Source organism: Felis catus, chromosome B2 (assembly GCF_018350175.1).
Source record: "Felis catus isolate Fca126 chromosome B2, F.catus_Fca126_mat1.0, whole genome shotgun sequence".
Taxonomy (NCBI): domain Eukaryota; kingdom Metazoa; phylum Chordata; class Mammalia; order Carnivora; family Felidae; genus Felis; species Felis catus.
The window spans coordinates 49,581,874-49,606,545 of record NC_058372.1 but is presented as its reverse complement, the minus strand read 5'-3'; the positions used below and the strand labels follow the sequence as shown (position 1 = coordinate 49,606,545).

The following is a 24,672-nucleotide window of genomic DNA, read 5'->3' as shown; positions in this document are numbered from 1 at the left end:
GGGTCCTTGCTGCTCTGGTGTTAGAAAGCTCTTGTTTAGATGGCAGAAGTCCACAGGGTGAGGGATGAGGAAGGGGCCTGCCATGAGAGGTGTGAAGTGGGACATTGGCTGACACGGATCTGTCAGGCCCGTTTCTCCCACTCAGTCCAAGAGCTGCACACTGTATCTTCCCCCTTCTGGGGGAACGGTTGGTGGCTGGCCTTGTTGGAGTGGTCCCTCCGGGTAGGATCCACATGGTGACATCTTTGAAATCATTTTCCAGATGATTACTCTCATTTCATTTGGGAAGTCTGCCCAGAATAACAGCCAGGGAGATGGGGGAGGTGGTGGGGACAGGAGAGATGATGTTCCATTAGCAGTTGAGTTTCTATATGTGGTTAACAGTTCTCCACTGTGACGGAGAATCACTCAGAACCATAGGCTGGCTTAGCCATTTCTCAGGCTCTATTGGACTTCTTTATTTAGAAGCAAGACTGTTAACCACTCACAAAATTCCCAATTTCTAGAACTTATTGTCAATTTTTAAAATTGTGCCCAAGAAAGCAAGAAATCATGCCCATCAAAGCCAGGGAATTAATACTTTAGCTCTATTAAAATGAAGGGAAATTATTTTGCCAGTTGTTAATAGTAACAAAGAACTCCAGAGTCTAGGCTTTCTCCATTTCTGTGATCTTTGTCTAAGGCATTAGTTTCCAGCCCCTTCTACCCATTCATCTGTACAGTGAGTGGCTCTCATACTTCCCGGAAGGTTCCCATGGTTTCAGTGCCAGTCAGTCATCCAGTGACCACAGACGAAAGTCTTCTTGTATTAATAAAGCACCCACAGCATGAAGGGAACAACTTCTTTGTAATGTTCTTTTGTGACTTTAAATGTGGCCATGAAGAGATTCAAAGTCTTCTGCCTTCAGTGACTTCATGATCCCCTTCAGTGCTCTTTTCTTTTCCACCTTTGTTGTTTTACCTCATTAACCAAAACTGCTCTCATCTCTTAACATTGTTTGTGATGCTGTAAAATTACAGTGTATATGGTTAAATTTCCTAATTATTTGGAAGGCACACATTTCCAGGTTGTGGGGTTGTTTGGTGAAATTGAGCTACATCACCTTACTGTGGTGTGCTTGCTTAAAACTTTGCCTCATGTAGTTCTACAGAACTGAGTTTAGGTGTTTTCAACTATGGAAGAAATCAGCTCATGTAGCATCCGGTAGGGGCCCCCAAACTCTTTGTGAAAGAGTGACATCAGATTCCTTTCTCACCACAGATTCCTTTCTCACCAACTATGAACAGATTGGGTAGGGACAGTACCAAGAGTCCACCTTGCTGAGAGGGGGGATTGCTGATGCCTGCACTTCCTCTTGAACTTGAACTCAAAAGAGGGTGTATTAAGTAAATACTTGTTACCTAGTGGAAATCCCTATGAGTCACATAGAGGAGACTCAGAAGTAGAAGTCATCCATTTGTCAGTGGGCAAGGCTGACACCAACTGTTTGCAGGTCTTCAATTTGTTCTATCTTTGAACATGAGCATAATTTTTGAATGAATGAGATGTGCAATTGCCCATCTTTAAGCTGTAATTCTGTTCTATCTCATGCCTTCCTTTCTGAGTTCCCATCCATTTGGGTCATCCTTGACATTTATCTTTTGTCCTCTGAGATTTGGAAGAAAGTCTAGTATCCCCAAATACCCATCCAGATCATGTGACATGAACCTCCTTGGTTTTCCATATTAGCAAGTGCCCAGGGGAAAGTGTCATGAAGTGCAGAGCACCCCAAGGCACCGTGTTCTTAAATCTCACGTTAGGTGATGATCTACACACAGCCAAGAGGGTAGAACAAGTCAGTGTGTGGAAACTGGACCTTCTTCCCGAAAGCCTCTTACTTCATAGAACTGTGGGGAAGACCTGTTCTTGCTTTTGTGTTCTGTATGTAGCTGATTGACTCTGTGATTGCAATAATTAGTTATTTTAGACTTTTTAATGTGTAATATTGATCACTGGATCATACTTGAGACTCCTTTCCTGTTGTACAGTTTGTAAAAAAGCATTAATATTCTGAGTTATGTCCAGTTTGGCTGTATTAAATAGATGGTACCAAAAATAAATTGCTTATGTTATAATTTACAGTATGAGCGAAGTGTGTTACATTTCAAAAATCTTCTTAAAACAGGAGAACTAATACATGTGTATGGTTGGATTATCACTGGAAGACCAGAAACCTTTGATTGCGATGCGGAGTACATTGATAGGTAAGCGTGTGTTAATTTCTGTGTTCAACGAGTTACAAACATGCTGGATTGCTTCCTCAGACCAGCTTCCCCGATAGCAATAAATTGTGAGCAGTTGGCACAGAATTGCTGTTTTCTTTGCAGTTTATGGTCCCTGGTGAGTTGGGCTTCAGCAAACTTTGTTAATGTAATTGCAACTGGTCGATTAAGTTGGTCCATTTATTTACTGACAACTAGTCACTCTGGGCTCAGCGTGAATTGTGCTGTAACTGCATCTGTGGGTTTTCTTTTTCGATTCTTCCCCTTCTCTCCCTTGTTTCTCAGGCTGAAATGATTCTTTTTTTCTTTTTTTTGTAAAACGACATGTGAACCCCAAAGACCATTGTAACTTCCTTCTTGGGTTGGTATCCATTTGTGCATTTAGGAATTCTGTTAGTGTGATCAGAGGAAAACATGGAAGAAGGCACTGAGAGCCACTGAATTTTACTGTTTTCTGGGAATAATGAGGATGGCCAGACACTTTAAAATGGAAAGTGGTACTATTAAATCATGCGTGCTAGGGAAGGAAAGGAACAAGAGGCAATGTGTTGAAGTTGTGTTTCAGGGAGGCTTTAAGCAACTGTGATTTTGCAGTATCTGAAGTAGTTATAGCCAGGCTTGATAAGGTAGAAGAAACCGAGTCTTACTGTAGCTGAGTGGATTCTATATACTTGTGTCTGGTTTTCCTTGTACTCCTAGAAAGGATGGGGGTATTGTCTTCTGTTCCATCTCTGTGATTCTGCCCTAGGTGAGGAGAACATGATCTGGCTACTCTCCAGATCTACATTTTTGGCATTAAGTAGTGGTGAACTCGTCTTGAAAGGAAGTGACTCTTTCTGTGGAGGATACAAGCCCCAAGTACATCCTTAATAATATGCCACATTCACTGCTTGGTCCCATGTCAGCCTTGGTCAGGGATATAACATTGAAAAGGGGAATGGAGGCATTGACTCCACAGTAGTTCTATGTAGACTCAATATAGCCAATGTGGGTATGATGAGGATTTTGGGGTAAAAGGGAAATGCTCTTTCTGCAGTGTGAAGGTGTGGACCATGAAACAGTGCTATGCATTGCTTACCTTCAGACTGAGAGTTGATTCAACATCTCCTCAGGGGACAGGCTTTGGCCACCCTCAGTGATGCCCCATAAATCCAGAGAAGAATGCTCATAACAGTGTTTCCTCTGAGTTTTGCTAGGAATTTTTACTGAGAGACTTACACTATTGTCTCATGTCTTTTTTACCCCATTTTTTTATCCAGTCCATTGATCTTGGAAGCTCAAGGAGACAACTGGGTCACAGCCTGCTCTCTTGTAAACAGGCAGACAGGAAGCTGGTGAGTGTCTTTCCTGCCTAATACATGCTTTTAGGTTCTTCCATGTGGGTTTCTCTCTGTCTCTGTCTCTCTCTCTCTCTCACACACACACACACACACACACACACACACACACACACACACACCTTTTTTTTTTTTTTTTGAGAGAGAGAGAGAGAGAGAGAGAGAGAGAGAGAGACCGACCGACCATGAGAGAATGTGAGCAGGGGAGTGGTAGAGGGAGAGGGAGTGAGAGAATCTTATGCAGGCTTCACACCCAGTGCAGAGCCCTACTTGGGCTCCATCTCACGAGCTGTGAAATCATGACTTGAGCTGAAGTTGGACACTTAACCTACTGAGCCGCCCAGGAGCCCCAATAATAGATTTTTTTCTTTTTTAAGGGTTTTTCTCTCCTTGTTGTAAAGGTTTTGGAAAGAATGGAGAGGTCTGAAAAGAGGTTGGGAGCAAGTTAAATTTTGTCTCTCGCACTGCATGCTTGCCTGATAGCATATGTATCAACAAGAACTCTAGTTAGTACTGTTCTAGTGTTTGCTCCCATGAACTCATTACGCCTTAAGTATTTACCAATTTTTGCTGGCCAACTCACCTTTTATTTTTTACTTCCCTGGCTAAAGAGTCAGAACTTCTGGGGGCGCCTGGGTGGCGCAGTCGGTTAAGCGTCCGACTTCAGCCAGGTCACGATCTCGCGGTCCGTAAGTTCGAGCCCCGCGTCAGGCTCTGGGCTGATGGCTCAGAGCCTGGAGCCTGTTTCCGTTTCTGTGTCTCCCTCTCTCTCTGCCCCTCACCCGTTCATGCTCTGTCTCTCTCTGTCCCCCAAATAAATAAACGTTGAAAAAAAAAAAGAGTCAGAACTTCTGAGTTGTCTGATAATTCTCACCTCGGGTTTTGGTTCTCTCTCTAGCTATCCTCTTCAGGAAGACCATGGTTTTGGGACCCTGCAGTGCCGTGTGGAAGGCAACTACATTGGTCCGTTCAGGAAGTGGCATAAGTTTAAAGTCTTTTCTGTTTCTTTTTCTGTATCAGAAAAATACTGTTTCAAGAATGCTTCTCACAAGCATGAAAAGAGTAATTACCATGTATTGAGAACTCCTTAAAAGGCTAATTTAATCCTCAAAATAAGTGGATTGGTGAAGTTGGTAGAATTACTTTTACTTTATACGTGAGAAAATTGTAGCTGGTAACCAGTAGAGCCAGGCTTCCCATGTTTAGTCAAACTGTGAGACTGCTGTAATTCTTATCTGCTTTACGCTACTACATTTATCCTTTTATTGTTGGAAGTCAACACAGATGGTGCTAAATCTGGGAGGTGTTTGTTCTGGGCACTCTTAATGAAATCACGGGTTTGGGCAGTCACTTGGTGATATCTGGAGTCCTTGGGTTTAGGGTAGCAATGGCGTGGCCCAGATGATACATACAGACTCTTGTGTTAATGTCTTTCTTTTTGTTACAGGCTCCCAGAATGTTAGTTTCTCAGTATTTAACAAAGGAAAGTAAGTAATGAGGAGTAAGCAGATTTATTATCATTTTGTATTATCCATCTCTTTCTTGTTTTGCTTACTTTTTTGAACCCTTTATAATGGAAAATTCCAAACAGACAGATTAGCATAATGAAACCTGCTTGGTTTCTTTTACTTAGGTGAATATAACTGTGTCTTGAGGTACTGTAGATGTTTCAATGGGATGATGGCACAAAATTTTGGGAATTAGGTCTTAGGTAAAAAGTAATCTCATAATACTGTAAATTTAAAACAGAACATAGTTCCATGAAATGCGTTGTCTAGCAAATGCCTTCTTCAAGATGGAAAGGGTCCAATTTCATAGAGCTTTGGAGAGGAAATTATGATTGTGAATGATTCCTGCATGCCTTACCTAATGTTCTGACACTATATAATTTGTCAGGGATTTTCTTTAAAAGTCTGCTATCTAGCTGATATTAATCTCATTGTGGTGATAGTGACATAATTACCTGCAGTAACATAGCCCCAGATATGGAGGCTCTCTCTTTCTCTCGAATTTAGGAAGGAATAACCCTAATATCTATTGCATATCTACTGTAGGCCAACTCTTTACCAGGACCGTTCACATCATCATTCCATTTAATGCTTGTGACCCTGTGAAGTAGATGTAATCATTGTCATACAAAAATTTTCTAAATCGCAAAACATACATTGCCTCATCGGTATCATTCTCTATTTGTCAAAAGGAACTGGTATCTAAACTGTTATAAAGATCAGGAGAGGTTGGCCCATGATCTTCATTTTAGGCAGCCAATTTAAAAAATGCAATCTCAAATGATTTTTTTCACCTAAAACAAAACTTTGTCTTGGAAGGTCCATGGTACACAAGAATGCATGGCTGGTCAGTGCTAAACAGGAGCTTTTCCTGTACCAGACATATTCAGGTACAATTTTCCTTCTCCCTGTCCTCCTCACTGCTTTCCTCACACCTCACTGAGTGTAGAATCCTCCTTCCCTTTTTCCTGTCCATTTCTCTATGACCATGAACACCTGAGGCTGTCCCCACAGTGATGGAAGACCCTTCGGCTTTGGATGAGAATAAGTTGCTTGTGTGAGTGTCACATGTGGTTGCCATATTAAAAGAGTGTCGATCATGGACTTCTATGCAAAGTTTGTGGATATAAACTGAATGAAAGAAAGGAGGTCACCCTTGTATGTTCTGAGGAATGATGGAAGAGCGATGGCACTGAAAAGTACAAAAGTGCATCTTTTCAGTTACTTTAACACCTCACCTTGAGTATTCATCCAATAACTTATGACTTGCTGATATTGATGCTAAACTACAGTTGAGTATTCATCCAACAACTTATGACTTGCTGATATTGATGCTAGACTACAGTGTTGCTATCAGATGAGCAAACCTCCATACTAAAAAAAATGAATGTTGAAATTGGAAACTTGCATGAAATTGTGAATGCAATTCAGTAGTAGAGGGTTGATCACTAAAGAAGAGTACTTAGACTTCAGTGTTGAAGACAATCCCAAAGCCACTGAAGATATGTCTGTGAAGTAGGTGCAAATTCCAGGGGCAATAAGATCAACCTTTGCCAAAAGTGCAGAAATTTCATAGGTCAAGGGGCAAATGCTATTTACTCTCTAGATAGGATAATTCTGCAAAATCTGAATTTTGATCTCTGCCTTTTATTTAACATCTTTTAAAAATTAAAAAAAATTGTTTTTATTTTAGAGAGGTGGGAACAGAGGGAGAGAGAGAGAATCCCAAGCAAGCTCCATGCTCAGGGTGGAGTCCGATGGAAGGCTCAATCCCATGACCCTGGGATCATGACCTGAGCCAAAATCAACAGTTGGATGCTCAACTCACTGAGTCACCCAGGAGCCCCTCCTTTATTTTCTTTAACCAGTATAGCTAGTCTCTTTGGGAGTAAGTTTGAAGAAGCAACTTACTGGCTGGCCCTTATTGAGTAGTTTGAGTACATGCACTCTCAATATTAATTCCACTATGAGACAGTACTAGGTTCATTTTACAGATGAAGAAACAGACCCAGAAGGACAAAGTAACCAAAGGTCCCAGTGCCAGAAAAATGCAGATCCAATTCAAAATCTTATGCACGTAAACAATTTATGATGGGACGTCCACTCTCCTGGCCATCTGACCCCAAGATTCCTGGTGAATTTGCCTAACACTGTTGAACCAGCCAGATAGGCTGACAGGAATCTCTAATCACATAGCTATTTCATATTTCCAGTACTGATGTCTTCTTGGGATGAGAACTCCAGGCCAGAACTATTTTTTTAATGTTTATTTTTGAGAGAGAGACAGAGTGCAAATGGGGGAGGGGCAGAGAGAGAGGGAGACACAGGATCTGAAGTAGGCTCCAGTCTCTGAGCTGTTAGCACAGAGCCTGACACAGGGCTCTAACCCACGAACCACAAGATCATGACCTGAGCTGAAGTTGGACACTTAACCGCCTGAGCTACCCAGGCGCCCCCTAGAACTTTCTTATAGCTGAGGAGGCTATGGGAGAGGGAATATGGACTATTATAAAGGACACTGGTCTGAGCTCCCCAAGGGCTGGCATTCATTTGTTTACTTGATGATTTTGGTTAAGTCATTTAGCTTTCTGAGCTGTAATTAAATATCTATAAAGTGGACAAAGTGGTGTTTGTCCTTCTAACTCCAAAAGCTGTTGAAAGAAGTAAATGAGCAAGAATCTTGGGATTCATCTACGATTTTCCTCCCCTCTCTCTTCTCTAATCCACTCAGTCACCAGTTTCTGCTGGTTTTACCTCCCATCGATTTCTTGATAAGGTTTTAGATTACTTATTGCAATTAGACCCCTTATCAATTTCTTACATATGATGTATCCATTCTATCTCTACAATCACTACCTCAATTCAGAATCCCATCATCTTTTGCCTGGCATGCCACAATGGTTCCAAGGTGCCCCGATCTGTTCTCTGTCCCCTAAAGATCCATGTTCTACGTCACCACCACCATTCTCTACACCACACATCTGATGCCTCTCCCTTACCACCCTCTAAAGGCTTCCCACTCTCAATAGGAAATGGTACCAGCCTCTGGTCTCTTCCTCATCTGCTTCTCCTGTTCTGTCTTTCCCATTCTAGCAACACGGAAATGGACCTTAAATGAAGCCTCTCTCCACAGAGGCTATCGTTTGCTTTATTTAAACATCCTTTGCCTTATTTCTTTCCTTCACTTGGCCAGTTTTAATTCACACTTTAAGATTCAGCTCAGGAATCATTTCTAGAAATTTCTTTCTATTCCATAGACCGTAGCTCTATTCCTAATCCTCCCCTCTGCACTTTCATGTACTCTCTCTAATTGTGCTAGCCCAGCATGTCATAATTATACTATTTCATAGGCAGGAGCTTATATAAGAAATGCCCCGATAAAACCCATAACCATTCATAATTAGCTTCTTTGTGTCTTCAGTTTGTTGGAGAAGACAACTCCTGTTTCCCCTTGAGGGAATAGAAGTTAGAATGGTCAAGTTTGGATCATAGGAGAGGAAAGGACCAGAAAATCTTACATTCTGGGGGATTTGTGGCATATGACAGTGGGATTTTGAAGCAGTCAGGAGGCAGCATGGAAAAACATGTTTGAGGTGGTGAGTGTACACAGGGAAAAGAGCATGTGGGATGGAAGGAGGGCAAGGCTCCTGAAGATGGTGCAATTCATTCTCTTGCTTAGAGCAAACTGCAAACTCAAACAGGTGAACCAAGGCTTGGCCTGGTGCATCCAAATCTGATTCCTCCATAACATAAAACCTACTGTTCTGTGACTTGTAAAATGAATACTTGAGATCTGGTGACAGGTTTCCTAAGAAAGCATCATGGTATGTAAGGATTTCTGCTATTAGCATGAGTGACTGCATCTCCCCTTCCCTTGAAATATTGATCCTGCATTATATGTATTATACATATTGTTATAGGTAAGTCCTTATTATATGCATTTTAAGTGACTATTACTAGAAAAAATTCCAACCATTGCTGGTCTTAGAAAGTTAAAGTAAGGAATACATTAGTGATAGCCTTCTATTATTATATTATCTGGGTCACATTCTATATTCTATGTTCAGAAGCTTACTTTTTTTTTTCTTTTGCAGAAATACTATCTGTGTTTCCAGAATCTGGGAGCCTTGGGGGAAAAACAGACATTATAATTACGGGAGACTTCTTTGACAATCCGGCCCGGGTTACCATTGCAGGTAACTAAGTTAGAATGGCTGAAAATAGTTCATAGTTTAAATGCTGTAGGAGATTATGTGTCTCTTATGGCATGCAGTGAGTGGGGAGAAGAAATTTTTGCCTCTTCTGACTCATTATGCCATCCTGCTCTAAGGTATTTTATCTGTTTGTTTGAGACTAGGTGGGATTGTAGTCCTGTAGGGACAGTCTGTGGACATACTCCTAATTTACAGCAATTCCCAAACTGGTGCAGCCACTCTGGAAAACAGTATAGAGGTTCCTCAAAAAATTAAAAATAAAACTACCCTATGACCCAGCAATTGCATTACTAGGTATTTATCCAAAGGATACAAAAATGCTGATTCGTAGGGCAATGCACCCCAATGTTTATAGCAGCACTATCAACAATAGCCAAGTTATGGAAGAAAGTCAAATGTCCATCGACTGATGAGTGGATAAAGAAGATGTTGTATATAAATACACACACACCATGGAATATTACTTGGCAATGAAAAATAATGAAATCCTGCCATTTGCAACAACGTGGATGGAACTGGAGGGTATTATGCTAAGTGAAACAAGTCAGAGAAGGACAAATATCATGATTTCACTCATAAGTGGAATTTAAGAAACAAAACAGATGGACATTGAGGAAGGAAAGAAAAATATAAAAACAGAGAAGGAGACAAACCATAAGAGACTCTTAAATACAGAACAAACAGCGTTGCTGGAGGGGTGGAGGGTGGGGGGGATGGGCTAAATGGGCGATGGGCATTAAGGAAGATGCTTGTTGGGATGAGCACTGGGTATTATAAGTAAGTGATGAATCACTAAATTCTATTCCTGAAATCATTATTACACTATATGTTAACTAAGTTGGATTTAAATAAAAAATAAAAATTAAAAAAATTCATGGGTAATTCCCTCGGGTGTCCTCATCCTGGGAATGAAGAGAAGGGAAAGGTAGAGCTGTGTCTTCAGAAAGGTCCACTTCTACTAGAAGGCCACCCCTCTCCCCACCCTTCTATTTGGTCCTCTTGATAAACTGGATTGGGCAGGCATTTGCTCTGCAGATTCTTCTGGAATTCCGTCTTGAGAAATCCTTTTGTGGTACCCATCTAGAACCTTTTATTCTGCCAGGTGGGAGGCTCTTCTGGCTGGTGATACCAAGGTTGCAGGAAAACATCCTCACAATCTCACGTCACCTTTACTCTCCCACACTCAGCCGAGGCTTGTGCATTCTCAGTGAATGGCACTGCATTGCCTTGTTTTCTTTCTAATTACTGGAAGCTGCCCTATGCCCTATTGCCTTGCACTCTCCCTTTCCTGGCCTCCTTCACTTGGTGGGGACAACTTTTGCTATATTACTCACATCCAGTTCATTACCTTAGAATAGGAGCATGTCTACTTCAGGAGGGTCATTTTGTCCTGCCTCACACCTATATACCTCTCTCTCTCTCTCTCCATTTATCTAATTAAAAAAATTCTCCCCAGGCATTCCGTGTGATATTAGACATGTGTCTCCCAGGAAGATTGAGTGCACCACTAGGGCTCCAGGAAAAGGTGCAAGACTCACTGCTCCTCAGGCAGGTAAGGACGTTGTACAAGGGTCTCTAGTTACCACCAGGAGGGGCCGGGAAGTGGAAGTAAGTGTTTGCTTTCTCAGCCATTTGACTGGTTAGCTCAGTGAGCTCTGGGCCTGTGATACCACTGTGAGGACTTTCCTTTCAGAGAGCTTCTTGGCTTTGTTCCGATGTTTAGTGACCCTGCACTTCTGGCCCCAACCAAATGGCCAGTGGGGTTCAGGGGAGACCTGATGCATAAAGTATAACTGCAAAAGGGGCACCTGGGTGGTTCAGTCGGTTAAACATCCAACTTCAGCTCAGGTCATAATCTCATGGTTCGGTCCATGAGTTCGAGCCCCATGTCAGGCTCTGTGTTGACAGCTCAGAGCCTGGAGCCTGCTTTGGACTTTGTGTCTCCTTCTCTCTCTGCCCATCCTCCACTCATGCTCTGTCTCTCAAAAGTAAATAAATGTTTAAAAAAGAAAAAATATAACTGCAATCAAGACATTGCTGTAGCTACTGGTGGAAACCCCAAAGCTGCCTCGCTCCATACTGTGGTCAGCTGTGAGCCCATTGGCTAAGAAGACCAGAGCATTAGAGTGTCCTCTCCTGTGCCCATAACAGCAGCACTAGACAAGGCCAGGGAGTGGGGCAGAGTGGGGTGCATTTAAATGCTGTTTCTTCTTCCCTGTGGATGACTGTCTGCTTCTTTGCAAAGTAGTGATGTATCATGCCTTTGCCTCAAGTTTATGCCTGAAGTGGGCAGAAATGGGGGAGGCAAGGTGGCAGGTTCTACTTGTTCCTTTCTGTGTAAAGCTTCTGCCTCAGGGCTGCAGCTTAAAAGTGCACCATTGGAACACTTTTCTGGTGAGCGTTAGAACTGCAAGCTCAGGCATAGTTAGGGACTAAGGGTGGTTGGTGTGTTATGTAGCCTGGAACCACAGGCTGCATGTCTCTATTCCTTACCTGCCCCATAAGGGGCTGACTTCATGGTGAAACCACAGACAGTGAGCTCAACTCCAGAAGTTCGGCACTTACAGGGAAAGTAACCCAGCAGGGGGAGAAACCTTCCTAAAGAAAGGCCATTCGAGTGTGGAAATGCATGCAAAAGCTATGGCTTGAGCATTCTTCAGGTCCCAGATCTGCAGTTTTTACTCAAGGAGAGCTCCCATCCAAGGGAACAAAACTACTGAAGCATGTGCTGGAGAGAATGTGTGTTTCCTGTCAGGAAATAGAGAGCTCTCCCCTCGTTCAGTGCTTTAGCTGCTTGCGTAGTGGTAGGATAATTAGCTGAATGCAGCTGTTCTTGGGAGTTAACGTCCTTTATGAAGACCTTTTGAAGTTTCTTCTATGAAAGTAGGGCAAATTACTGCGTAAAGCAGTGGTTCTCAATGGTCCCCAGGGCACATTTGGCAACAACTGGCTGTTACAGCCAAGATGGTGGTGGTGGTGCAGCTGGTCTCCTGAGTGGAGGCCAGGGTTGCCCAGAACATCTTTCCATGTACAGGGCAGACGTCACAACAGTTATCTACAAATCCAAGTAGTAGATTAAATACGCTCTTATTTTTCTGCTTGTTCCTTTTCTATTTCCTTTTTTTGTTGGATTTAACAGGGAACAACAGTAGTAGTTTAAAATAATAATAATTACCACAGCTATCCTTTATTGAAAACTTACCATATTTCAGGCTCTTTGTGTATATAGTTTAGACTCCCTAAGTCTTTTTTTTTTTTTGCCAGAATTGTCAAATTGACTCATTCCCCCCCCCCCCAGGTTTATTGAGATACAATTGACGTATAACTCAATCTCCCTTAGTCTTTAGTGCGTTATCTCTATTATTGACCCCATTTTGATGCTCAGAGAATGAAGGCATTAAGCAGTTTGCTTGCTCAAAGCCACAGGTCTAGTAAGTGGCAAAGCTGGAATCTGAATCCACACATGTATGATTCCATAGTGGCGCCCGCAGTCCAAGTAAGTATGCAATATTGATTGTATGTGTACCTCTGGTGTCAGAGTTTGCTTAATATAAAACACAAATTAGTAAGTAAAATATCATTAAAAATATCACATCATAGCTGTACGGCACGTAATTTGTTCCATGTGTGAGTCCACAAATTGGGGCCATTACGTGAAAAAATTTAAGGATTGCCAATTTTCTGGGAACAAAGGGTTGTAGGGAATAGTGTTCCCAGGTTGAACTAGACCTTAAAATACTAAAACTCTCTCCTGAACAAGATAAGTCAGAGCCCAAGTTCATGTTGTCCTTCTGTACTCCATCACAGCATTTGTTTGCTCTGTCAATTCTCCACAGGACTGTTTCTCTTTCCCTGACACTCTCATTAAAAAAGACTCCCTACTTGTCTCTGGTCCCTTGAAAATATTTCCCAATATTTTTTTTATCATTGATTTTTATCAAGTGTATCTTTCCAAGAGGCTAAATCCTACACCAAACAATATTTTCTGCTTTCTGGAACATTTGTGTTATCTATAGAACCTCTCACATGACTGCAACATCTGGGTCTCAGTTGACTCACCTCTGTAGATAGTAGCTGGATCATCTTCACTGTGTTATCTGAGGTAAAGTATTTCCCCAAATGGAGGATGAAGGTCCTCTGATGTTTCTGAGGTATACTTGTCTTACAGGCAATCGAGGGCTGCTTTTTGAAGTTGGAGATGCTGCTGAGGGCTTGGATCTGACTGCAGCCACTTCTGGGTACTGGTGGCAGATTGTCCCTAATGCCAGTTCTCCATTTGGATTTTGGTCAAAAGAAGGGCAACCCTTCAGGTATGCTGTAGGAAAAGTGGGAGTTTATATCAAAAGTGTCTTTACTAACCTAGGTGAGACCAGGAGATAGGTAAGCAATGAGGTTTCCAGGGGAAAAACTCTACCATCCACCAACTCAACAACAGTTTGATCAATATTCTCAACTGGTAGTGGTCATGCTGGTATAGCACAAGCCTTTGTAGGTTCATGCTGAATTTTGATCAATAGGTAAAATTTATATTTTCTACAAGTCAGTTTATAGTCTGCTTTGGATACGACTAGTAATTGGAACATTAATCTGGGTAAGCCAGGGTACTTGGATGAGAGCAGGGTAAAACTTGCTGTAGGTACGTGGCTAAGACATGAAACCAACATCTGGCTGATGCCAAAGAAAGAAGCAAGCATATGCTTTCTGGTCATATGAGGGAGCAAAGGCTGGAAAGCAAGCATGTCTGCTGGAACAACTACTCAGTGCCAAAGGTCAACCCAGTGGCTGGTGAATAGCAGGGGAAGCTATTATGGGCATTGTTTTCTGTAGCAGTTATGGCAATGTGACTATGGTATTCCTGTTAGTGTTGCTGTGAATATTCTTAATCACTTCGAGGACCTGACTGAAATGTGTAGTTTCCTAAAGTGGTCTTAAAAATATAAAAAGTTGAGAATTGCTGAGACACACTGTTTCCTTAGTGTGCTCTCAGTGTACATACAGAGGGATGGATCCTTGACAGTGTGATGGATTTCTTCTCTTTCCAAACGTCCTCTCAAGAGGTTGGTCATGACCCCTGAATGTGAATTCCAGCCATTCTGTGCCTTCCTCCAAGGATTTGGCCATTTTAAATTTCAACTCAGTTGTGGAATGAAAGACTTTGTTCCCTGTTCAGGGAATCTCAGACCTTGAAGAAGCCAAGTAGGGAAGAAAATCTGTGAACAGAATAGTCTCTTGTCCCAGAAGCCTTACCAACTGGGTATTTAACCACCAATGCATAGTTTTAAAGTGGCAATTGTTGTGGTCCCTTGTGGCATGTAATGATACATCTTTATCATGGTTTCTGAGAATCATCAATCATGTTCAAAGGAAAACCTTTCAACAATATTCAGTGTGTGGGGGAGTGTTAAGGAGAGAGACCACCTCAAAATACAAAAGAACATTTGGCTGTATGTACCTCCTGCATGGAGTGTCTCTTTAACAGCCATTTGGAGGAGCCACAAATCAGAGTAACTCTTTCCATTCTCTTTGTCCTTCATTTCTTTACAACTCAAAAATTTTAAATTAAAAAATTAGCATATTAATTAATTGATAAATTATTATATTTATGGACCTTTAAAGCAGTTATTTTCAAAATGATTTTCAGAAAATATTCTTGGTATTTATTGAGATAGTTTGATCATTACTTAGCCATATCTGTCTCTACTACTAAGGTCACGAGTTTATCTTAAACATTAAACATTTATGTTTCATAAAATTGCCTGCAACCTTCTTCGAAGTTGTAACTTATGTCTGTTAATTTGGAATTGTTGACACATTTAGTGGACTTTTCTCTGTGGGCCATAATATTTAATTAGAAAAATACTCTCTGTAGGTATTGAGGTTTCTGGTAAACTCAGAGCAAATCTGCCCTCTTTTTGTGAGATAACATTTAATTAGTAGACCTTCAAACAATTAAAAATTATTTACTGATAACCTACATTAAACACAACATTGTGTTCATAGAGGTTTAGAAGGTCGAGGGGCACCTGGGTGGCTCAGTCGGTTAAGCGTCCGACTTTGGCTCAGGTCATGATCTCACGGCTTGTGAGTTTGAGTCCTGCATCGGGCTCCGTGCTGACAGCTCAGAGCCTGGAGCCTGCTTCAGATTCTGTCTCCCTCTCTCTCTCTGCCCCTTTCCTGCTTATGCTCTGTCTCTGTCTCTATCTTTGTCTCTCTCTCTCTCTCTCTCTCTCTCTCTCTCTCTCTCTCTCTCAAAAATAAACATTAACAACACCAAGAATAGAAGGTTGAGAGCAAGGTCATTATCTTGAGGAATGACCAGCCTTGTCATGTGCACATTCAGCCAACAGAGCAAGGCAAGACGGCATGTCCCGACATTCCTCAGTGTATTCAGTGTGTCTCCTGATCTTATTCAGTTCAACTGATATATATTGACTTATTACTATGCTCTAGACCTTTGAAGACAAGTTAGTTCATGAGATGCCACAACTGAAGATGTATTTATAGGTCTAGTTTGCAGATGAGGAACTATAGTTCCTGATAGGTAAAGTGCTTTTCTAATGTTAAAAAATTATCTAATATTATATACAATTATCAAGTAGCAGAACTAAGCTCTGATTTTTTCTGATTTCAAGTCTTGTGATTTCTCTACAAGTGTACCATGCTTCATTATGCACATATCCTTCTTCACCCATAGGAATATATTTTAAAGAGAGCCACCAGTCTGTGAAACCTCACATAAACACCTGCTTCTATGACCTTGATGTCCACCATGAGGGAGATAAAATAGAAGCTTTTCTTAACATTATTTGGGGCTATTTTAAGCCTATCACTTTACCCCCTTCATAAAGAACTGCAAAGTGTTGTCCACAAGTCAAGTAATATTATTCAACAGGAAACACATTTGCTAATTTGTGATTGCCACTTACAGCTATGCATATGCACACATGTGATGCAGCTAATAACTGACTTTAGCCAGAGGAATGATCTAATATACCTCATGAAGTATGATATGTTGGAGTAGGAGACAAGAAACCAAGGTTCTGGAACAAGTCAGAGCAAATTCTTATTGGTGATCTCTTTATTTCTAATAATAAGAATAATATTTCTATTGATTGAGCCCCTACAATCCACTAGCTGTTAGTAAATGCTAAGCCTCCTGACAGTCCCGTGCTGCGGCTGCAACTTTCCCAAAGGTACATGACTGTGAAGGTAGTCATGGCCACTGCGAAGAGATGTGTTGAGAGAATGATTAGCAGGTGCCACAGGAATAGCTGTTTACAGAGTACTCTGGCCACTCCTGTGACACAAGAGTCCCGTGTTTCTTCCTCATCGCCATAAAGAAAAATAACGTACAAGGGCACCCATTTGTCGGGTCAGTGATTCAGGCATTGGTTGCTCTCACTTCTCTGTGTTTCTCTGCTTTCCAGAGCACGGCTCAGTGGATTCTTTGTGGCTCCAGAGACCAATAATTACACTTTCTGGGTCCAGGCTGATGATCAAGCTTCCCTGTACCTCAGTCAGTCAGAGGACCCAAGGACCAAGGTATTCACCTTCCTCTTACTTTCCTTTTTCTTGTCCCCAGTCTTTCATTCTTAAAAAAAATACTAAAGCTCTCATATTCTACTCATATTCTACTAATAGTTGTAACATGCCACTAAGCAACCAGGGATTTTAATGTTTTGTTTTGTGGAGGGAATGGGCTTATTTTTTGTTAATTTAAAAAAAATGAGACCTAATTGATATGATTTTAATTGTTGAAAATGAATTTGGTTGAATGTGTTGGCATATTCATTAAGCACTTACTCGAAGCCAGGCATTAAGCTGCATTTTATATACCTTGTCTCTAATCTTCACAGCATCTCTATGAGCTGAGTATATTTATCTCCATTTTCCAGATAAGGAAATTGAGGTTTGGAAGTGGTCAATCCAGGGTCACTTGGGTCATAAGAGGCATATTTAGGGCTCAAACTCCTATCTGTCTGATTCTAAAACTTGTGCCTTTTGCACTGATTTTTGGGTAGAGATGTAGCCAGTCTTATTTAGGAATTCCCTGATCAGCTTTGAAGAATAAGAAAAAGTGCTTGGAGTGCCTGGGTGGCTGAGTCGGCTGTGTCCAACTCTTGATTTCAGCTCAGGTCATGATCTCAGTTCGTGAGATCGAGCCCTGTGTTGGGCTCTGCACTGGGCATGGAGCCACTTAAAAGATTTCCTCTCCCTCTCCCTCTCTCTCTCTCTCTCTCTCTTTTTCTCTCTCCTTCCCTCTCTCTCCCTCTGTCTGCCCCTCCTCTGCTCATGCTTGCTTTCTCTCTCTCAAAAACTGCTTCTAACAAAAAGCCAAAATTTAATAGTGTCATTGACAAAGAACCACATTTCCCCCTCAAATTATTAACATGCTTCTATGAAATTGCTTTGCTGATTGGCTAGAGAAACATCATAGATTCTGATGTGGTCAAGTCCTTCTAGGTTTCTCAAATGGCTTAGAACTATTTTGTCCATAGTATCATGTAAAGCCAGGTTTCCAGGTTGTCTCTCTCTGCTCTGTACATGGCCCATCCAGCCTCATCTGAATACAGTTTGATAGAGAGACAGAGGGGGGAGTGGAGGATCGTATACAACCACAGACATTAGTGTGACTGAGCTAACTTGTTGGAAAAGCAGACCATTCCAAAGACCCTATTCGTAGCTGTCCAGACATTTGCTAATTGAGAAAAAAAAATGCTCATAAGCTTCATAGTTCTGATAGTGACATGCTTATTGGGCCACAGGTGAAAGTGGCCTCCATCAGCGTGGGCACTGCTGACTGGTTTGATGCCTGGGAGCATCATGGAAATGAAGGGACCTGGCAGCGGAAGACTCCCAAATTAGAGCTGGTTGGTGGTACCAGGTACTACCTGGAAGCAGAGCATTATGGGAGGGTCCCCCGCAGGGGAATGAGAATTGGTGTCCAGATCCACAACACCTGGCTGAACCCCGCTGTGGTCAGCACTTACCTCCGGGAGAAGCATCAGATCCGAATCCGTGCCCAGAGACTTCCGGAAATCCAGGTTTGTGTCTCTTCCTTGTCCTGTGGGGTTAGAGTCAGGGGCTGAACTCTGGAATGAGTATAGTCTTGTCTAGTGGAAGGATCACTAGCTGGGAGCCAGGAGACTTGAGGTGTAATGATAACTCTGCTCCCCATGAGATAGGATATCTATCCAATAGGGGTTGTGAAGACATCTAAGAAGAAAACGCAAAGTCTTATTATGAATATAACTTTACTCATGGTCAAGTTTCCAGGTAAGTCCTCTTTTGGAAATGTTTGCCCCAGTGTAGAGATACGGTCCTCCAAGCATACACACTTGTGTAGGCATGCACATATGTGTACACGCACAAGATCCCATTGCTTTTACAGATTCAGGCCCTATTTACCCATAGGGAAAGATGGTGTTTTCTACATCAACTTTGCGAAGGTCAAGGTTTTTGGGTCTCTCAGATGTGCCCCATATTTTTGTTGAACTATCTCAGTGTACTTTCAATTCACTTTTTGGTGTACAAAGATGAGTCAATATGGACTCTGCTTTTGAAGCTTACAGTCTAATAGTAAAACATGTACACAAATAACCACAAAGTGAAGTAGAAAAGAGCAAGTGGTATAAGAGGATAGATCTTACTTCATAATAAAAGTATAACGTGCCTGTCAGGGAACATGCTAGCAGCAAAGCAGAGACTGAATAAGCGCCTGAGAGAGTGTGGCATGCCATGTGGCTGCTCTTGCCCACCAGGCCACCCCCTGGAAAGAGTGATGGGTGAGAAGGGCTGAAAGGAGGCCATTCAGTGGGAACATTTAAGTCTGGCACCCTACAGAAAAGAAGGGGAACGGATGAACAGGGGGATAGACATGGGAACGTTTCCACTCAGTGATGACACTTGGTCCCTAGATAGCTCTAGGTGATAGTGAGTTTAGACAAAATTAAAATTATAAATAAAAGGAGATAGCAAGCGGAGGAGATATATCCTGAGTTTCTCTGGCTTGATTAGCATATGTCATTCAGTCTTGTCATTCTTGACATTTTAGATGCTGACTCTGTCTGGCAGAAGGAACTTCTTCCTTACGTGGGACAATGTCTTTAGCCAGCCAGTCCCTGAAAATGCCACAGCCCATCAGGTGGGAAACTTCTTTCAATAATGACAGGTGGGGGAACTGGGGGTGGGTGTCTTTATCCCCATTGTATAAACTCTTGACAGTTTAAAAAAAATTTTTTTTAATGTTTACTTATTTTTGAGAGAGACAGAGCATCAGTGGGGGAGGGGCGGAAAGAGGGGGAGACACAGAATCCGAAGCAGGCTCCAGGCTCTGAGCTGTCAGCACAGAACCTGGCATGGGGCTTGAACTCACAAACCGCGAGTTCGTGACCTGAGCTGAAGTCGGATGCTTAACCAACTAAGCCACCTAGGCGCCCCTTGATAGTTTTTTTTTTTTAAAACAGATTCAAGTAGCTATTGAGAAGTTACTTGCAGTCAAATGCCAACTGGAACCCCTTTCGGCCAACATCCTGCTCTGGCTTGGATTTGAACAAGGTATGCACTGTCCTTGGCTTGGCAAATGCAAATCCTCTTCTCTACCATGGTCTTCTCTCTTTATTCTGTAAAATGGGAACAATCTTCATTTCCTGCCACCAGAGTCAAGAAAAGATATGGAAAGTGGATTTGGACCCTGAGTGGCCAAGAGAGTGATTACACACGTGGGAGGAAGCTCCTTGGTGTGGGTGCCAGAGAAAGAGAAGGCATTCGCGGTGATCTGTCAGGTGGAGCTCAGTACTACCCATTCCATACAGTGGGGCAAACCACGCATGCGGGAACAAAATCCCTAAAACGGCATATCTTATTTAATTCAAAAAAATTTTTTGTTTATATTTGAGAGAGACAGAGACAGTGTGAGCAGGGAAGGGCCAGAGATGGAGCGAGAGAAAGAATCCCAAGCAGGCTTCACACTGTCAGCGTAGAGCCCAACATGGGGCTCGAACTCACAAAACCATGAGGTCATGATCCGAGCTGAAACAGAGTCAGATGCTTAACTGACTGAACCACCCAGGCGCCGCAAATTGTATCCCAATAAAGAAGTTGTTACGTGAAATAGTCGTCTTAGCAAATTCTAAAAATGTGAGAGCATGTTTTTAAAATGCTAAGGTGAACTAAATTCCAGTCAGCATTCCTTGTCTCTTTGCTTCTCAACAGTTTTTCATGTCATGGTACATACAGAAAATGGTAATAGATGTTTGATGCTCTGTGGCAGGCAGAATGGGGTTCTTAACAGCAGGAGCCTTTAAGCCCAAGCCTGGCCCAGCTCACCCGAGGGCTGAAGGGTTGCTGTCATGGTGCACTCATAACCCAATCCCTCTACACATGTCAAGAAGCTGTCTTATTCAACATTTATGCCTGTCTTCCTATTTTATCTGCATCCAGGTCCAGAAGGTTCCAGCTTTGAGGGGGACCTCACCAGTGCGACAGAGCCCTACTGTGGGAGATTCAGCCTCCACCAGCCTCGACACCTTGTCCTAACACCCCCGGCTGCCCAGAAGGGCTACCGGCTAGATCGGTACACACACGTAAGTAGCAGCCATCAGGATGCCAAGTGAAGTGGGTAGGGAGGGGTTGGCATTATTCTCTGGCATTGAGATTGGTGAAGCAGGAGCATGAAAGAGTGATTGCCATGATTTGCCCAAGGCATTTTGGGCTGAGGTTCCAGGTTTCTTAGCTGCTGTTTCAAGTGGTGAACAGATACTTCTGGTTCTTATTAGTTAGATGCCTTTGTCTTAGCTGTGAGACCTATGGACGTTTTTATAAGCTCCAGTATTTTCTTTGCTCACTAGGCGGGAGTGCAGACTCTGTAGTCAAACTATTTTGTTTTATTTTATAATTTTTTAATTTTTATTTAAATATTTATTTAAATATTAAATTAAATTAAATATTAAATTTTATTTAAATATTAAATAATTTTTATTTAAATATTAATTTATTTAATTTTTATTTAATTAATTTGATTTAATTTCTTAATTAAATTTTTATATTTTATTTAATTTAAAATGTTTATTTTTGAGAGAGAGAGAGAGAGACAGAATGCGAGTAGGGGAGGGGCAGAGAGAGGAGATGACACAGAATCCTTAGCAGGCTCCAGGCTCTGAGCTGTCAGTACAGAGCCTGATGTGGGGCTGGAATCCTCAAACCATGAGATCATGACCTGAGCTGAAGTTGGACACTTAACCAACTGAGCCACGCAGACACCTCCAGACTATCTGGTTTTGAATTTTGACTCTACCCCCCTATATGTCCTCAGCATCTTGTTTTAGTTTACTCCTCTGTAAAATGGGTAGTGGTAGGATCTAGAATTGTGTTGAAGATTGCATGATATAATCTACCACTGTGTGCAGTGGTTAGGACCTAGTTAATGCTAGTTACTGTTAGTTATAGTTATTTTGTTTACTGATGGATTGACCAGCATACTTCTTGAATAACTTCAATCCCTTGTGTCAAACGCTGCCATCTTTCGTGAAAGAGTGCAGCTTGTTTGCTCTTTGGGCCCCTGAGTGAGCCCAAGGGGGTGGCTGAACTCATGGCAGTACTTGGGGGTGGGTGGCAAGAGGATTCTCTTTCATCCCTGAAATCATATCATTCTCCAATACTCATCAAAATTCCATCACCGAGAGGCACCTGGGCGGCTTGGTCAGTTGAGTCTGACTCTTGATTTCGGCTCAGGTCATGATCTCATGGTCCCTGGGTTCGAGACCCATGTCAGGCTCTGTGCTGACAGTGCAGAGCCTGCTTGGGATTCTCTCTCTCCCCTCTTTCTCTGCTCCTCTCCCAATTGCACACATGTTCTCTCTCAAAATAAATAAAATGAAACTCCATCTCTGATCAGTTTCAGTGGGAGCTGGGACTAGATGGGCATCTTTTGGCTTCTCCTCTACAGTGGAGGCTCCCAAAGGGGCAATTTTGCCTCCTTGGGAAAGGCTGGCAATTATGGAGACATTTTTGGTTGTCACACCTGGGGAAGTGCTACTGGCATGCAGTGGCTAGTTTCTAGGGATGTCACAAAACATCCCACAGTGCACAGGACAGCCCCCTCACAGAAAAGAATTATCCAGTCCAAAAGATCAACAGTGGAAAAATCTTGCTATAAAGTCTCCTCAGGGCAATTTTATTGAACTCAGAAACCAAGGATGCCAGTGAGTTAGAGTTAAGGAACTGAAGCTCAGGGTAAGTGACTTGATCAAGGTTGCATAGGTAACTGGTCAGAATAGGGGTTTTTCTCATGGAGATACTCTAAAATCCAAACTTCCTAGCCCAGTGGTAGGCATTTAATAACTCTCTGCGGAGTAAATAACAATTTATTCTGATTATGTCTTTTTTTAGTGAGACTAGTAAACTTCGGGAGTAGAGGACCTGGGATGGCTCTCTCACAACACGAGGCAGGCTTCTAGGGAGGTGGACTCCCTTCATTACTTATTGCTTGAATGGCTGCTTCTTGCACTAACAGAACTCATGTGCTTATTTGGTGTCCATAGTTGTGCATTGCATACAGAGGCCACACGACTAACATCCTGAAGGTGACCATGGTTTTCACAACTGACTTTCAAAACTTTGTTAAGAAGAACGCCACCTGTGACTGGAGTCTCGTAGGGACCAGTCCCAACAGGTAGTGAATCTGTGGGGAGGTGTGGTGGGAATTCTTCCAGCTGGGATCATTAGCTCTCTTGGGGACAGTGGTCCACGTGAGGTACTAACGATCTCTTAATTTGGGCCTTGGATGTTAAAAATTTTTTTTTCAATGTTTGTTTATTGTTGAAAGTGAGGGAGCATTTGTGGTGGAGGGGCAGAGAATGAGGGAGACACAGAATCCAAAGCAGGCTCCAGGCTCTGTGCTGTCAGCAGTGAGTCTGGTGTGGGGCTTGAACTCACCAACAGTGAGATCAGGACTTGAGTTGCAGTCGGAGGCTTAACTGAATGAGCCACCCAGGTGCCCCTTGGGCCTCAGATACTAACTAGGGCTTCCAAATTCATTTTATTTGACTAAGAGGTTTAAGAGTGGTTAATTGTTAGGAATAGAATACGTTTTAGAAGTGCTCTGACACTTTTCATAGGGATAGAATCAGAACATATCTGGAAAAGAGATTTTTATTTGATAAGATTTTATTTTACTTTATTATTTTATTTTATATGTTTGTTTATTTTGAGAGAGAGAGAGAGCAAGTGGGCAGGGGAGTGGCAGAGAGAGAGAGGGCGAGAGGGAGAGAGAGAATCCCAAGCAGTCAGTGCAGAGCCTGACATGGGGCTCAAACTCACAAACTGTGAGATCATGACCTAAGCCAAAACCAAGAGTCGGATGCTTAACTGACCGAGCCACCCAGGTGCTCCTAGAAGAGATTTCAGAGACCATTGCTTGAAATTACAGATGAGAAAAATTGGGACCCAGAGAATTTGGGAGTCACTAAGATTTGTACAGCGAGTAAGCAAAGACTCTGGAATAAAACTCATGCATCTTTGATCCCTTGATTCAGTGTTCTTTCCATTTAACTCTTACGGGTTTTGTAAGTGGTTTTAAACCTGAGTGTGTCCAGGAATGTTAGTCTTCTCTGAGGTTATAGCCTAACATATACCTGCCTAAGATACCTAATTATACTGTAATTTGAAAATGCTGACATTGAGTGTCATGAACAAACGATTGCCTTGAAGTGTGCCTCACTTGTGTGATATCACAGGCTGAGCCGAGCCTGTCTTGGACAGGAGGCTTGTACCTGGGGCACACAGGACTGTTTGGGTGCAGGGCTTCTTAGGGTGTCTCTCCTGGCTGCATAGTCCCCAGGCCCCCAGGTCTATGAACTTGGGTTCTTCAGGAAAGGGTCTCAGGTGCACACAGAGAGGTCCATTTCGCCTGTGGTCTTGCTTTTCAGCTGGCAGTTCACTTGCATTGACCTCTGGGAGTCTTGTGTGCATCACCCTGAGTATTCCCAGCTGCCTCTGGCAAACTCCTCTGTGTTGGTTTATCAGATTGACCTCCTCCCTCTGTCTCAGGAGACGAGTGGGTTCTATGTGGATGAAATTATTATTGCGGACACAAACGTAACAGGTGAGCATTCAATCTGCTTTTGTCAACGGGCCTGTCAAATGCCAACCTCAAACTTTTCTGCTGGGGGCTGCTCTTCTCTTAATGCAGAGAGAACACGTGATTTCCCATCTTGTCTGCCTTGGTTCTAGAAAGAAGATGGGTTTGGGATTGTGCATCTTTGTTGCCTATATCTGTTTAGCTAATTCCTTTTTTTACTATTTATCCAATGCTTGCTCTTGCTTCTGTGCTCTTATCCCAATTTTACCACT

The 24,672-nt window shown here is 42.4% G+C and overlaps 1 protein-coding gene across 9 annotated transcripts in view; it reads left to right on the top strand.

The window, feature by feature from the left end:
- Positions 1 to 24,672, top strand: part of PKHD1 (PKHD1 ciliary IPT domain containing fibrocystin/polyductin) — a 489,098-nt gene that overhangs the window by 23,423 nt on the left and 441,003 nt on the right. For all 9 annotated transcript variants that reach the window (XM_011282361.4, XM_045057643.1, XM_045057638.1 and 6 more), the window contains 15 exons: positions 2,166 to 2,244; positions 3,522 to 3,596; positions 4,498 to 4,562; positions 5,047 to 5,086; positions 5,927 to 5,997; positions 9,202 to 9,303; positions 10,778 to 10,873; positions 13,490 to 13,631; positions 16,749 to 16,863; positions 18,087 to 18,365; positions 19,376 to 19,465; positions 19,788 to 19,878; positions 20,764 to 20,906; positions 22,863 to 22,993; positions 24,249 to 24,424. In XM_011282361.4, coding sequence (XP_011280663.2) covers positions 2,166 to 2,244; positions 3,522 to 3,596; positions 4,498 to 4,562; positions 5,047 to 5,086; positions 5,927 to 5,997; positions 9,202 to 9,303; positions 10,778 to 10,873; positions 13,490 to 13,631; positions 16,749 to 16,863; positions 18,087 to 18,365; positions 19,376 to 19,465; positions 19,788 to 19,878; positions 20,764 to 20,906; positions 22,863 to 22,993; positions 24,249 to 24,424 — 1,695 coding nt within the window. The remainder of the gene's footprint in view (positions 1 to 2,165; positions 2,245 to 3,521; positions 3,597 to 4,497; positions 4,563 to 5,046; positions 5,087 to 5,926; positions 5,998 to 9,201; positions 9,304 to 10,777; positions 10,874 to 13,489; positions 13,632 to 16,748; positions 16,864 to 18,086; positions 18,366 to 19,375; positions 19,466 to 19,787; positions 19,879 to 20,763; positions 20,907 to 22,862; positions 22,994 to 24,248; positions 24,425 to 24,672) is intronic.